Here is a 15,625-nt window from a genome sequence, read left to right as displayed (position 1 = left end):
GCGGGCGGGCTGCGATGAAGGGGGTTGGCTGCACGCCTCGGGGGCACCGAGAACCAGGCCTTGAACGGAAAAGAGCGTAAAGAAAGCAGACGGGCAGTCAGTCAGTTTATCCCCATCCTGGTACCCAGAGGCCCTGAGTGAAGCTTCCCGGTCCGTGTGAACCGGAGGCACCGAGCGCCGCGCCGCAGCCGACCGACCCCCAGCTCAGCGATGCAGGCGTAGCTGCTCCCCAGGTGTAACTGCCCCACAGGTGTAGCTGCTCACTGCCCCACAGGTGTAACTGCCCCACAGGTGTAACTGCCCCACAGGTGTAACTGCCCCACAGGTGTAACTGCCCCACAGGTGTAGCTGCTCCCCAAGCGTAGCTGCCCCCCAGGTGTAGCTGCTGCTGAAGCTGTAGCTGCTCCCCAGGCATAGTTGCCCCCCAGGTGTAACTGCCCCCAGGTATAACTGCCCCCCAGCTGTAGCTGCCCCCCAGCTGTAGGTGGGCAGGGACACAGCTGGATACCTGCCCGAGGCGCCCTGCTGGCAGCGCCGCCTTTGCTGCTCCCGATGCTGTCGCCCCGCGTCAGGATGGAGATGCCGCTGAAGCTGCTGGCTTTGGTGACGGGCGGCCGCAGGCTGCGGATGGAGCCGTCTGAGTCCGTGCTGCTCCACGGCCGAGGCTCCAGCGACTTCATCTCGCTCTCCGTGCTGCTCTGGCGGCTGCCCGAGGCCCGGTTCAAAGCGTCCCGGTTGCCCCTGCGCGAAGAGGGCTGAGTGGGACAACACCTCCAGGGCGAGGAGCGGGAGCAGGACCCGCGTGCGCTGCACCCAGCCGTCGCTCCGGGTGATGGCGGCTCCGTGGCGCAGCACGTGGCACCGGGGCAGCAATCAGAGACGGGGAACCAACAGCCCGGGTCACTGCTTCCTTGCCAAGACCCACGGCTGCCGCCTCCCTGCTGGTTCCCGGCCCTTTCCTCTGGCCTGGAAAAGGCTCAGAGCACAACCCCTCGCTAAAGCCCTCCTGTCCCACAGCACTGAGCTTCACGGAGGCGACAAGGTGAGCAACGTCCTGCAAAACTGCTTTCTGCCCAGCTGAGTGCCACGACATCACCGTGCTCCCAGTCATCGCCCTCCTCAATCCCCAGCCAGGTCTGCCTGGAACGAGATTCCGGAGTGCTGGCAAAGCTCCCCAAGCACTAAACCTGGCTCACCAGCCCAGCTAAGGAACATCACTGGTTTCTAACGGGTTCCTGGACCCTCTGAGGAGGAGGTGATGAAGGCAACAACGGAAGAGATGCCGTGCTGGAGGCTGGGCCTGGCCGCTGCTCCGAGCAGCCGTGGAGAAGATAGGCTGAGAAGGGACTTCCAGGCTGATGTCCAGGGCTGCTGGGAGCACAGGAGCCAAAGAGAGCAGCTCTCCTGGCCGAGCAACCAGCGCAGCGGCTGCATCTCCTGAAAGCTGAAGGGAGCCACTGCGCAGCCCCGCAAACCGCAGGGGTGTCAGAGGTGTCGCTGCTGATCTGTCGGGCTCTCCCCAGCCTAAACCTGAGAGCTGGGGGCACCGTTTGGGCCACGCTGTGCCTTCTGTCCAGCTCAGCTGCAGGCTCTGCTTCCCTCGGAACTCGGAATCTCTGCAGCTGATTGCTGTAACGACGGCTCTGCTCCCTCTCGTGCCCCTCCTGAACCCCATCACAGCCTGCTCATGTGCCAGCAGAGCTCTGCAACCAGATCGGTGCTGACAGAAGACTGGTGAGCAATGAAGGCAGCTGTGTTAGCTCTGAGTGCTGGGCTCTGCCACCAAGACGTCAGCTCCAAGCACGACCCCCGAGGAGCCCCAGTCCTCTGCACAGCTCGGTCTGCCTCTGCCCGCGGCTCAAAGCGACCCTGAGAGAGGGACGGCCTCCCTGTCCCCACGCTGGGAAGCACGAAGGAAGGAGGTTAAGAAGCTCTTCAGGGCACAACAGCCAGAAAAGCTCTCAGCGCAGCGCTGGCTGCAGCTGCTGGGTGACTTCTGTATCTCCACAGCAGAACTGAAGCCCACAGGAGCGCCAGAGGCGTAGCTGCACTCAGCAGCCCTGTGTCTGTGCTGAGGACGCCGGATTTCCCACCACAGCTTCCTTCCAAGTGCAGGCAGAGCCACGGCTGAGAAGCAAAGCTGTTCCTCCACAAGCTTAAACCTGGGACGACTCCAGCCCTCCTGGATGCTGACCCTGCCACCGTCACAGCAGAGGTTCTCCCACCCTTCTGGGACACAAAGCAGGACGGTTGGAAAACTGCCCAAATCCTCTGGCTTTCCCTCTCCTTTCTGCCATTCCTGCTGCCCACCATCCCGCTTTCATTGATGAATGGGCCAAAAAAAGGACTCAGAAATCGGTGCTGTGAAAAACACGACCTCAGGAACTTCACAGAGCAGCCACACATGGGGCAAAGCTCCTCAGCAGGACAACGCATAAAATGAACCGCAGAGAATGCCTACAAATCTGCCTCCATTTCTGAGAGCTAGAAGAAAAGCCTTCTTTGGAGATTCTGCCAGTTAGCATCAGAGCAAAAGCATCATTACAGAGTCATGCAGTGCTCTGCAGAGAGGTACAGGAAGCGTGTGCCGCATGGTACTGACCTGCTGTCGGTGAGAAATCCGTTCTGGCCAGTCTGGAAACATGGGAAAGACAGGAGACGGGAAGGAAAGAAAAGGGAGACTTAATAACTTCGAAAGCAACAAACCCCAGGCTACTTCAAAGCAAAGAGGAGCAAAGCACTAACAGTATGGGATTCAGCCGGTGTTGTGCATGAGCCGAATGGTCACTCGGGAGCTCCTGCCGAGCCTCTCGTGCTCCTGCCCCCCTTGGCTCGGCATCCAACCCCCAGGAGCTTTGCCAGCACCCCTGATGCCGAGATCTGCCCTGGCTCTTCAAATCTCAGCCCTAAGCCCTCTGTCTCGGTGCCCTGAAGCAGCATCGAGGCCGCTTGCTCAGCGGCACAACCGAGACCAGACGCGGAAGGGTCCTCACTGGGGAAACGCAGGCAGCCATCGGAGCCACCAGAAAAGGGAGAGGGGCTCCAGCTCTGCCCAGCGCCCCGTGGCAGCCAGCCCTGCCCTGCAGGCCAGCCGCTGAGCGCTGCCTTCGGCCGCGAGCAGAGAGCAGGGCGACGCGCGGCCACGCGGCACTGCGCTGCTGGGACCCACCGCCCTCAGCAGGGCTGCAGGCAGAGCTGGGCGGCCTGGGCCTGCGTGCGGGGCAGCTCTGCGGCACCGACGCCTCGGGAGCCGCCTGAGGCCCTGCTGCCTTGACGGCACGCAGTGCGGCGGCTGCCTGACCGCGCTGGGACGAAGGAAGCATCGCTCCCCAGCTACTCAAAGGCTGCAGGCGAGGAGCTGGACTTTGAGTCTGACCCGCAGCACAGAACCGCCCCACATCCACCGCCTGCCTCTGGGCACACGCGGAGCTGCCTCCAGCGGGCAGAGCGGGCAGACAGCACTCGGCACAGCAGAGCACAGCAGCCTCGCCGGGCCAGACGTGAGCGTGGAGCGTAGCCCTGGCTTACAGGAGTTCCACACAGGGAGCAGAGATTTCAAGCAAACAACAACCAAGCTGGACGCTTTGTGAGAAAGAAAATCAACCCAGATCCATCCCATAAAGGCGCGGAGCCCTGCCTGACACCCGAGGGCTCCTGGGCAGCCTGATCTAGGGGCCGGCAACCCTGCCCGGGGCAGCGGCTTGGAACGAGGTGATCTTTAAGGTCCCCTCCAACCCAAGCCGCTGTGATTGAGGGCTTGCACTGCTTGCTCAGGAGGCCAAAGCTGCAGAAATGGAGAGAAACTGGGAGAGAAGGGCACGGTTCCTGTCAGCTTCATTAATTGACTCATTCCAGACATGCCACTGCATAAGCTGATAGTATTGCTGGACAGCAAGGAGCAAACCTGCCTCCTCTGTCAGTCCCCACACTTCTACTGCCATGTGAATTTAAGGGAGGGAACGTGTGGCTCCTCTATCTCCATGTCACAGGCATCTTTGTTAGGAGCTGGAATTCACTGGTAGATACCAGGAACACTAGGAAATTTGTAGAAAAGGCAAGAGTGAGATCTGACCTTTCAGAATATTCAAGGACACCTCCTGCCCCACAGTTCCAGGAAGAAACCTGGCATGTCAGGGAGCTAAGCTTACCTCTCGTGCAAATATCCGCTCCCTGGCCCGCTGGTATTCCTCCTCTCGCTCTTCTATAGATTTGCTCCTCCTCCCATCCTGCAAGGGGAGTCTGATCTGAAGGGACAAACACAGCTCAGCGGGTCAGTGGCTGCCAGCGGGGGCAGAGGGCGCAGCGAGCTGCTGGCACGTCTGCACCGCAGCGCGGAGCGGCGCACGACGCAGGGCCGCTGCCTTTCGACTGGGCTTCGGGGCGCTCGCGTTCTAGGGACGCTGCGGGGAGATCGGCTAAACTGCTCTGCCTGCAGAGAGGACGGAACGGAACACCTCCAGGCTGTCTGGAAGACAAGCTGCTCTCGGGGGCCAAAAGCTAAGAGCCGCTCTCTGCACACAGGCGCCCGCGGCAAACTCCTCCTGCTCGCTCTCAGCCTCCGAGAACCAGCGTGGAGAAACCAGAACCTGACATTGATGGCAACGAGCTCAAGCTGAGCGCCTGAGTGCGGAAACGTGAATGGAAGCAGGGGAAATGGCGTGGCGATGCTAGGATGGCTGCTACGAAAGCAAAGAGCGCGAGGGCCTGGGTGAGGAGAGGGATCCTGGTGCCCCTCTGCCGTCCCTTACCTGGTTATCGTCCCGGTCCATGCTGGTGTCATCGCGTTTTAGGATAAACCGCTGGGGAAACTCGGCGTTCTTCTCATCTTTGATGTGCTCAGAGAACCTCTGCTCGGGACTGCGGGGGGAATCGGCCCTTGTTAGGGGGTAACAGTGCGTGTGGAGCCATAAAAACACCGTGTGCAGGGAGCGGGGCACAGAGTTTGCTGTGCTGAATGTTCCCTTCTGACAGCAGCGAAAGAAGCCGACCCTCCTCTGAGAGCTAAAGACGGCTGCAAAGGGCTTGCAGGTGTATAAATGTGGGGCTGGAAGCAAAGGATTCTATCTGACCCTCCAAAGAGGGAACGTCCCTTCATACAGAGGCATTAAATGTGGTGCAAAATCCATCCCTGAAATCCATCCCCAGGGCTTGAGGTCTGGGAGGAAGGGAAGGGGAGGGGAAGGGATAGGGGAGGGGAAGGGATAGGGGAGGGGAAGGGATAGGGGAGGGGAACAGGAAGGGGAAGGGGATGGGAAAGGGAAAGGGAAGGGGAAAGGGAAGGAGGAGGGGGAGGGGGAGAGGGGAAGGGGAAAGGGGAAGGGAAAGGGAAAGGTAGAGGGAAAGGGAGAGGGAAAGGGAGAGGGAAAGGGAAAGGGAAAGGGAAAGGGAAAGGGAAAGGGAAAGGGAAAGGGAGAGGGAGAGGGAGAGGGAGAGGGAGAGGGAGAAGGAAAGGGAAAGGGAAAGGGAAAGGGGAGGGAGAAGGGGAAAAGGAAGGGGAAAGGGGAAAGGGGAGAGGAGGGGAAGGGGAAGGAGAGGGGAGGGGAGGGGCGTCCTCTCTCCATCCCCCTTACATTCGTGTGTTACTGGTCTTGTTGATAATGACTGCCTTCCCAGTTTGGTCAACATTATGGTCCATGCCAAAGTAGGCGGCCACGCGGTGCAGCAGCATCCTGTGGTACGAGGTCATCTGAGGGAACTTCTTAAACTGATTGCTGAAAGCAAGGAGGAAAGGATCGGAGCTGAGGAGGCTTTGAAACAGGCGATAATCAGACCCCGAAATAGAGAGGGAAAGGGGGGCAGCCCTGACACCTCGACCAGCTCCAGATGAGAGCAGAGCCGGGGCAGGACTCAGCGCAACGGCCCCAGGCTGTGCCAGGAACGCTTGGATTGGAGATGAAGAGGGATTTCTGAACGACCACTTACTTGCTATCACTAATAAATTCCAGAATCTCCTGTTCTAACTTTAGCAGCATCATTCTATCCCTGCCAAAAAAAGAGGGGGAAATCACCTTGAAAGAGAGCAAAGCACAGATCCTCGCTGCCCGCCTCCCTGCAGCAGCGCAACTCGCAGGCAGCCCCAGCTCCACGCGTCTTCCACAGCAACGAACTACAAGGCTCCTCACTTCCTTCCCAATTCCAATGCTAACAGCGCTTGGCTTTCGGTCACATCAAATCCCAGCTCCACTGCAGCGACCCCAGCTTCGCCTCTCCCACGCCAGCGCTCGGTTTGGTTACGTTTATTACTGACTCAGCAGCAGCTCCTTTGGAGGTGATGTTTGATGACCATTTCCCCAGCGGGCTTTAAGGCGGTCAAGATTACCTCCTGCTTGCCTTCAAACAAAGCATTCCTCCTCTCTCTGCCCCTGCTCAGCACAGGGCAGGTTCTGATTGCCACACAAAGCTGCAGGCACCGAGCTCTCGCTTCCCTGCCCTCCCAGGCCGCACACAACCAGCACAGCTCAACCGACGCAGCATCGCCCGCCGCTCCCCCCTGCACCCCATCACCAGGCTCTCCTTTTACCAACCCATGACTTACCTCGGGTTTTTTTTCAGTGTATTTACTAAAAACTCATGCAAATCTATGCCGGTGGAGTCCGTGTATTCCTGGCTGGAATCTGAAACAACAACAGCAGCAGAAGAGATGAACCGAACGCTGCAGCGCAACGGGTTGGAGGAGGCATCTCTCAGCAGGGACTGCATGCACGAGAGCCGCGCTCCCACAGCGCTGCACGAGGCCCCGTGAGGAGTCCAAGAAAGGGAACCTCGTCCCTACAAGCTGTTCAGAGGACGCTCAGGACAGCCCACGCTGCTGCAAAAGGCCCTGCAAGTGCAGCGCGCCGTGCTCTGCCATAAATAAGGCACTGCTGCTCCTTCCATCCTGCAGGCTACCTGAACACAGAGCCCAGCGCCTCTGCTCTTCCCCTTCCCTCGCACCCTTTGAATCTTAGGGGTGACTGCAGGGAAGAAGAAACCAGCAAACCAGCGCTTGAAATCAAAGCTGCATCGGTGCAGCCGCTCTCTCTTAAAATGGGATTTTAAGGTGCAATTTGCTCACCAGATTGAACGTGCATCTTTTAGCCGTTCCTGCGCCCCAAAATCAAACAGCAGGGTGACAGGGCAGAAATCCAGCTCACCTTGCAACCCTTTGCTTTGGCACCTGTGGCAGGCGTTTTGAAAAGCAAAACTGCACTGAAACCACGAGTCTCCAGAGCGGGTCCTGGCTTCGCACCCCAAACACACTGAGAGCCTGCAGGGCTGCAGGGCACGGGGCAAACACACAGAGCCCCCCCCCCTATGAAGGATGCTGTGGAGGTGATGCGTTCCTGCCACCATCAGAGAGGGGACCCCTCTGCCACCACTGCCCCCAGAACCCTGCAGCCAGGGCAGATAAGAGCTGCTGTGTTCACAAGAGCACCTGACCTCGAGACAGCATCTTCCTTGGTGCCTTGTCTTTACTCTTCTCTTTCTCTTCTTTCTCAGCCCCATCTCTCGAGGACTTTTCCTCTTCCTTGTCGGAGGGGCAGCTCACACGCAGCTGAATGATGTCCTGCAACAAAACCAAGCACGGCGCTCTGAGTCGCCCGCTGGGGGTGGAGCTGCTGGCGTGGAATGCACGCGGTTCAGGCTCTGCTCTGCCCCCGCTCTCCTTCCATGAGATCTGATGGCACTCAACAGCGTTTGCCACTGCTGGACACCTGCCTCGTCCAGGATCTAAGCTACGTGCTTCCCTGTTGAGGGCTGATAAAATTCTGTTACACCGTGCACTGAGGAGCTCTTGCACCACTACAGCACGACTCCAGTCTGGAAAGAGAAAGGGCGCGAGGGCTGCAAAAAGCCTTTGAGGTGTGATGAGTGGCTTTCGTGCTGCACAGAGCTGCCTGGGGCCTCCTGTCTGCCCCTCTCCTGAGCTGCAGCTGCCCAGCAAGGCCTGCAAGCTCGCCCTGCTCCACAGGAAGAAACTGAAGGCCAGAAGGCTTGTCAAAGCTGACATCGGATAACCTGCTGCTAAAGTCCAAGCCAAAACCAACTGACAAAGCACCAGCCTTCGCGCCAGCTGATCCTTCAGCTTCTTTCTGCCTCTATCAGGAGCCCTGACGCAGCAGCACGGCTTCAGCAGGCGCCCAGTGAGTGCTGCAGACAATTCCTGGTGAGAAGGAAGGGCTGTGACTGCACACACAAGCGGTGACGCCAGGGCCGACGCTTCCTTCAAAAGCAGCCCCACCTGGGACCCCTTTGGCTCTCGGAGGTGAAAGATAAACTCTAGAAAGAAGGGGATCCTCTGGGCTCCCACACGGCACAACTCGTCCGGTTCTGGGCCTACCTGGGACTCCAGCAGCCCATCTACAAAGGGGCTGGACGATTCTTCACACACAGCCAAGCTCCTGACCAGCTTAAGCTTTGAATTAGACTGGAAAAGTAAAAGAAAGAGCAAAGTTAAGACACCTCAGCCAGGAAGCACGCGCTCGGCTTCATGCTGTCGCGCTACCGAGCCGTTCATGCAATCGGCATCCATCAAACTGCTGCAAAGGAGGACGGCAGCGCCAGCACCTCGCAGCACAGAGGGCATGCAGACATTTGGAGCCCTGGAGCGACGCAGCTCCTTCCTGCAGCCCTCGATTCAACTTGGAGCCGACCAACGTTGAAGTGCGGAAGCTCCCTGCCTCAATTCACTCCTTCTTTGGCCTCTTCAGCCGCGGCAACCCCAGCCCTGCCCTCCTCACTAAGAGTCAAAACTACCCCCAAAGGACAGAGCGATTTTATCTAAGATACGAGGTGAGAATCGTTGCTGTTCCTCATCGCCGGCTGTCGCCCAGCTGACGCCCACCCTGACGGCTTTGTGATTTTGGGGAACGCAGCAGCGCTCAGCGTAAAATAAAAGCTGTGCTTTCAGGCTGCTGGCGAGTCACAGAATCACAGAATCACAGAATCACAGAATCACCCAGGCTGGAAGGGACCTCAAGGATCATGGAGTTCCAACCCCCTGCCCAGCAGGGCCACCAAACATCCACATTCACATCAGGTTGCCCAGGACCCCGTCCAACCTTGAACACGTCCAAGGACGGGGCATCCACAGCCTCCCTGGGCAGCCCGTTCCAGGGCCTGACTGCTCTCCTGTTAAAGAACTTCCCCCTAACATCCAACCTCAATCTTCCCTCCTTCAACTTGGATCCATCTCCCCTGGTCCTGCTGTTGTCAGCCCTTTTGAAGAGTTTACTCCCCTCCTGGCTGTAGGTTCCCTTCAGGTATTGATAGGCTGCACTGAGGTCACCCCGCAGCTTCTCTTCTCCAGGCTGAACAAGCCCAACTCCCTCAGCCTGTCCTCATAGGGGAGCTGCTCCAGCCCCCTGCTCATCTCAGTCGCCCTCCTCTGCACCCTTTCCAAAATCTCAATGTCTTTCTTGTACTGAGGGCTCCACACCTGGACACAGGACTCCAGATGGGGCCTCACAGGAGCCGAGTAGAGAGGGGCGATCACCTCCCTGTCCCTGCTGACCACCCCTCTCCTGATGGAGTCGGCTCACTTGGGTGACAAATGGGAAACAGAAACCGGTCCCATGAGAACCCAGGCGGGATCGGCCATAGGAACAGCCTGAAGAAGAGAGGGATGCCGGAACATCTCCTACCTTGGCTCTTTTTCTGGCGTGCCCGTGGCCTGACGTCCGCCTCTGGAGGAAAAAAAGGAAAGAGAAGGCAAAGAGCCTGATGTGTGGCTGTGCAGCATCAGTGCCGCTCGGCGCTGGGAAGCAGATCTCCAGCAGACTGCGCCTCTCAGGCAGAACGAGGAGCTCCGTGCGCCCCGCCGCCAGCCCTCCGCGCTCACCTGCGCCTCCTGACGCACGCTGACCTCCTCCCCCCCGTCCTTCTCAGCCTCCTCCTTGCTGGGTGACCTGGATACGTGTTTGGTTTTGCCCACGGATTCCTCAACCACCTTTTTTTCTGACTCCTTCATTATTTCCAGGGACTCCTGCGCCGTGTTGCTGTTGGACATCTTCAGAGCCCTGCGACGCAGCGACGGGCACCTGCCAAAAAGGGGCAGAAGGCTCAGGAAGGAGAGTTTCCAAGTGGAGATTGGAATGCTAACGTAACTCTTGCACATCTCGGTTGTCAGTTCCTGCTGCTCCTTTTGTGCACAACGACCCCTGCGCCCTGCGCCCCCCATCCGTCCCTCGGACGCAGCCCCAAGTTCTGGATTCTCACCGGGACCCTGAAGGCTTGGGCACAGCTGAACAAAGGCCTGAGGCACACAGAGATGCCCCGCAACTCCTCCTGGCGCAGGCACGCGGCCCTGCAGCTCCTCTGATGCCAAGAAGAGGCTCAGGGCAGCGCTGAGGAGCACACAGAGGAATTCGGGAGGTGACAGCAACCCGATGCTGCAGATGTGCTCTGCCACGCACCCATAACAACCAAAATCCTGCATTCTTTCCCCAGATCGCAGCCCTGCCCTTCTGGCAGGCAGTCAGAGGCTCTTCAATGAGGACACGGCCTCGCACCCAGAGATTGCTCTGGTTTCTCCCGGGGAACAGAGTGACACCCCTGTCCTCCCTGTGGCTGCTTATGGCTCGATACTACGGAAAAAAACAGGAGCCGAGCCACCGCAGATGAAACCGTAATGCTTCCTAATGAAGTTGGGTCTAATTGCACGCTTCTGATTAGCGAGCACGCAGCCGCCCAGGGCCCTGAAAGGACCAGGCAGGGCAGGGGGCCTTGCTCTGCTCCCAGCTCCTGCAGGATGTGAGGCTCCCATTCATAACACGGAGCCAGCTGCAAGCCTCAACCAAAGTCAGCCCTCTGGGCTCAGCCACAGCAGCTCTCTTGGAGCTCCAACGAGGGCAAAGCAGTGGAGGGAGGGCTGCAAAGGGGATTCTGCTCCTGAGAGCCACATCTGTGCAGCCACGGCTGGGGCACAGCAAGGTGACACCACTGCAAAGGGAAAGGGGGAAGCCGACGTTTCAGAGGAGCTCCAACAGCGTTAGGAGACGCAGCTGACGTTCATCAACTTCTTTTATTAATTGCTTTGGCAGAACATGGCTGAAAGTGTCTGATCTCACCAAGATTCACCAACCCTCGGCTCGTCTTCATCAACCAATTCAACCTCACCCCCTTTTAACCTGCCGGGCTGTCGGACACAAAACGTGCTCTGCTTTTTCTGCAGCTCCCGGAGCGATTTCCGGCTGCAGTCGCCCTGCAGGAGGCAAAGCAGAGAGGTTCCACCCCAACCGCCCCCGAGCTGCTGTGGCACCGTGCCCCGCTTGCAGCCCGGGGAGGAAGAACCTTCCTCATCACACTGCCAAGCAACCTTGGCATCACGGGGGCAAACAGCATCGCTTCTCCTCCCCACGGCCGAGAGCCCAGCGCCGCTCAGCAGACATTTATTTGTGCGCTGCTCCTCCCGCTTGCACTTCCTGCCCCCGGCCGCAGCCCCGGCACGTTTCCTCGCATGCAAAGCCCCAAAGAGAGCTGCCGCGCACTGCCAGCGCTCCTTCGCAGCCCGCAGAGCGGAGCTTTCCCTTCTGTATGAATGAATCAGCGCCGCTCCCTCAGGACAGGCGTAGGTCGCACGAGGGGGTGGCAGCCGGGAGCCGCAGCGACAGACAGCAGCTTGCGGAGAGGGGAAGTTCAGAGGACTCGGGGTGGGCGGCGCTGAGCCGCGCGCTGCCAGGGAGGAGACGGGAGATGACGTAGATGCAGCACCGGGGAAGCCAGCGAATCTGGGGCAGAGCGATCGCCCAGCAGAGCTGCCGGAGATGGGAGAGCTGAGCTGAGCGATCGGGGGCGGAGGGGGCAGCGAGCACCGAGCGCTGCTGAGGGCTGGGCGAAGGGCAACTCCGTCCTCAGCTTCCTCCAAAAAGGGCACAGATCAACCCGCGCGTCCGGACTTCAGTCTGCTTCAGAGACATCTCTTGACTCACGTCCCCCTCAGCCTCTTCCCTACGTTATTCCTTTTTCTGCTTTCTGAGCTCTCCAGGAAGCGTTCGATAGGGCAGAGCCGACAGACCTGCCCGAGTCACAGTGCTGTGCTGCCTTCACGGAACATTGAGTCCCACGTTGCAGAAGGCAGCAGCACCCCACTGACAAGGAGGAACCCAACAAAGCCTCAGGCCTCTTTCCAGCCTCAGGCTGGTTCGAAAACACAAAGTAGGCTTGCTTAAAGCCAAACCGGGTCCGATCTCTTGCTAAACAGAGTTACAGCACTTGGAAGACTCGGAAATAAACATCCCAAGGCGGTGAGTCGCTCGTGGGCAGGACAGTCCCACCACACCACGTCGGTGACGGGCAGCCAGAGCCGACTGCCAGCACTGGGAGCTGGGCAAGGAAAGCCGGCGGGCCCGAGGGAGGACGGGAGCCAAACAACCCAGCCTGGGAGAGGGAAGCGGGAAAACCGCGGCCCCCTTCTGGAGCACAACGATTTCGCCTCGCCCCCCGTGCGCGGCCCTGCGGTCGGCAGCAGCGAGCAGGAACCTCCGGCACGAGGAGCGATGCTCTCCCAGCCGCGCGCTGATTGGCTCGCGGCTCAGCCAATCGGAGCCAGAGCTCCATGGCAACCGGCTCTGTCGCCAGGAGCAACCGGGAGAGCCGGGTACCGGCGGCCCCGCGGAGGGACGGGGAGGTGAGAAGCGGCGGGTGCCGAAGGTCCCGGTTCCAGAGCTCCTGTCATCCCGAGGGGCCGCAGGGAGCCCTCTGCCCTCTGCTTTCCCCAGCGCACGGCCGCCGCTGCAGTTTCGGGGTGCTGGAGTACGTTTCCCAGGTACACAAGGGGCTGCAAAAAGGAGGTTTGGTTGTAGGATCAACAGCAGCTGTGCAGCTCCTGAGGAAAATCCTGAGAGAGGTCCTGAGAGATCTTCAGAGGGAACTCCTGAGAGAGGCCCCTCACAGGCTCCACAAGTCCCTCCCCATCTGTTCTGGGCAGCACAAAGCTCAATTAAGAGTCCCCAGCACCAATGCTGCCCCCGAGGCCTCAGCCTGAAGGCGAGCACAGAGCCCTGCACACACAGCCCCACACACACAGCCCTGCACACACAGCCCCGCACACACAGCCCTGCACACACACACACAGCCCTGCACACACACAGCCCTGCACACACAGCCCCACACACACAGCCCTGCACACACAGCCCTGCACACACACACACAGCCCTGCACACACACACACAGCCCTGCACACACACACACACACACACACACACACACACAGCCCTGCACACGCACAGCCCTGCACACACACACACAGCCCTGCACACACAGCCCTGCACACAAACACCTCCCCTGGTCTCCAGCTGGAGGAATCCACTCCGTGCCGGGAGCTGGCAGAGCACACAGCGCTGTGCAAAGCCCCGCAGCTCCATGAGGGATGCTCGCACTCCGCAGTGCCCTCAGCCCATGCAGGAGCTGCTCCACAACGTTCTGCTCCCCTCTGCTTTTCCCCATCGGCTGCAGGGAAGGATTCGCTCCTCGCTCCCTGGCCGCTCCTATAAAGCAAACGAAGCCAAAAGCACGGAGGCTATGGGTGCGCAAACCCAGCACTGAATCACTGCTTCAAACCTTAATCCCCACCCCCACGTCACACTGAAGAGGTGAAGCTATGATGCAGAGTTTTGACTTTAGGTGGAAGGAGGGCGTAAAAAACCTGACACGAACTGGGATGCAGGGCGTGCAGCAACGGCTGCCACCGGTGTGAGAGAGGAGAGCCGGGGCCTCCTGCGCTGCGAGGCGCCCTGCAGACCTCCCGAAATTCGGATGGAAGAAAGGAACCGGCTGCACCAACACCTCGACGGGGGGCGGGGGCTGCGAAGAGGGAATTTTGGACCTTGCTGCAGGAATTGGGTTTCGGTGCTGCGAAGCGCACAGCAGCTGCCACCTGCAGCCCTGCTGCTCTCACTTTATTTCGGGAGCTGCAGTGAAGCCACACAAGAACCCCTCAGCCCTCGGCGATAAAATCAGGGGAGACAAAACCAGGCGGCAGCTCGAGTGAGAGGAGCACAGGAGGCAGCGCTGTCAATTTTTACAGTGCAAACCCTGTGAGGTGAGAAAGAGAAATGTGGGACAGCCGGAGCTCCCCTCTCCTGTCAGAGCCGTTCCTGCACTCGCCCAGGAGCAGGGAAGCGCTCCGTGACGTCAGAGCAGTTTCCCAGCAACAGGGAAGGAGGGCTGGCCACCACGGGGGTTTCCTGAAAAGCCAGCACGGAATCCTCCACCTCCTTTCTGCAGTGTCAGATGCGACAGGACAGCACGGAATGGGACTCGTGTCAACTTCCCTCGCGCTGCACGCTCCTCCAGCGCCGTGCCAAGAAGCAGCAGCACTGAAAGCTGGCTGAGAGCACGGATTCCCCGGCCCAGCTCACCACCAAGCCAGCTGCAACGGGGTGGCACAGCACAGTGTCACAGCATGGTGTCACTGCACGGTAGGAGTGTGATGGGCAGTGAGCCGTTCCTGCTTACCTGCAGCAGGAGGACCTCGAGGGCTGCTGCCCGCACGGGTGCTGGTTTCTGTTCTAAGAGAGCACTGTGAGGAGGTGAGGGGAAGGGCAGCAGGTCTGACGCACCCACATAAAGACCCTGCAGTGCTGCAGGAGGCTGAGACAGCGGCCCTAGGAGCAGCTCCTGGCACTGACAGATGGACGAATGCTCCTTCAGCACCGGTGTGAGGAGGAGGCACAGGGAATCCAAACTCCCCGTTCTGCTGAAAGCAAACCCAGTTTGCAGCGAGCTTTTAAACACAGGACGGGGGTATTATGAACACAGGGGGACGAATACAGCACAAGCAGCCCTGCAGAACATCAAACCGAGTAAAGCAAGCTCGCTATTTCCTACGGCCAGCCAACAAGCAGCCGCGTTCTTTGGCCAACTACCTGGCTTCCAAGCAGCACAGCGCTGAAAGCGCAGCAGCACGGAGCGCTTTGCCTCTGCCAAAGGAAAAGGAAGAGCCCAGAACAGCCGCACGAAGCCCAGCTTGGGCTGGGAGAGCCGCGAGGGGAACTGCTCGCTACACAGCACAGCGGCACGCAGGGCTTCCCCCGCTCCTGCCGGTGCACCTCAGCCCCGCCAAAAGAAAGCTGAGTTCCGGCACCGCGTCCCGAACGGCATCAGAGCTGCGGAGCATCGCGGCGCCGTGCGACGAGGCGGCAGGGCAGCACTTACCGACGTGAGCGACGTCAGCTCCCCATCCCTGCGCCGCCCGCCGTGCCGTGCTGGGTGTTGCACGGTGGCGGAGAGAAGAGATGCAAAGAGAAGCCTCGGGCCGCTGCTGCTCGAGCCCCAGGCATCAGCCGGCTCAGCTCTATCACAGAACTCACCCTGCGGCGCCGCGCTCCCCGCAGTCACCTGTCCTCTAATCCCCACACAGCCTCCATCGCCTCAGCTGGCTCGGGAGGAACCCGCCAGGATCGCTCTGCTCCCCGCAAGCCCCCAACCTGCTTGCCGCCCCCCCCCCCGGGTGAGCGCAGCGCTGGGCCGCGCGGCTCCAAGGCAGAGCGGAGCCCAACTGTGGGGAGGGATGCACAGAGCTCTGCCAATGGCCACATGCACACCCCCTCCTGCTCTCATTCAAACACTTCGGAGGAACCGCCTCCGCAGAGCGCCGAGAAGGCTTAAAGACACAGCACCTTCCTGAGCACTGGGAAGGCTTAAA

At 59.8% G+C, this 15,625-nt stretch overlaps 2 protein-coding genes across 2 annotated transcripts in view; both read right to left on the bottom strand.

The window, feature by feature from the left end:
- Nucleotides 1–6: 6 nt before the first annotated feature.
- On the bottom strand, nt 7–10,038 carry LOC122171169 (R3H domain-containing protein 2-like; the record flags this gene model as incomplete). The annotated part of the gene is made up of 12 exons (XM_042838574.1): nt 9,821–10,038; nt 9,624–9,665; nt 8,321–8,407; nt 7,420–7,546; nt 6,536–6,614; nt 5,923–5,982; nt 5,571–5,711; nt 4,749–4,857; nt 4,149–4,244; nt 2,603–2,634; nt 509–741; nt 7–59 (listed from the first exon to the last, which is right to left on the bottom strand). Coding segments are annotated over exons 1-12 (1,227 nt in total), but the record flags the coding sequence as incomplete, so codon positions are not given.
- A 643-nt stretch (nt 10,039–10,681) lies between these two features.
- LOC122171168 overlaps nt 10,682–15,625 on the bottom strand; it is a 5,778-nt gene continuing 834 nt past the window's right edge. Inside the window, exons 2-3 of the mRNA XM_042838573.1 lie at nt 11,297–11,839; nt 10,682–11,182 (exon numbers count right to left, since the gene is read on the bottom strand). Of these exons, the coding sequence (XP_042694507.1) occupies nt 11,045–11,182; nt 11,297–11,839 (681 nt within the window). The 3' untranslated portion in view covers nt 10,682–11,044. The remainder of the gene's footprint in view (nt 11,183–11,296; nt 11,840–15,625) is intronic.

This window comes from Centrocercus urophasianus, unplaced genomic scaffold, assembly GCF_019232065.1.
Source record: "Centrocercus urophasianus isolate 14NV4802_14NV808 unplaced genomic scaffold, USGS_Curo_1.0 seq_836, whole genome shotgun sequence".
Lineage (NCBI taxonomy): Eukaryota > Metazoa > Chordata > Aves > Galliformes > Phasianidae > Centrocercus > Centrocercus urophasianus.
This window is presented reverse-complemented; position numbering and strand designations above follow the sequence as displayed.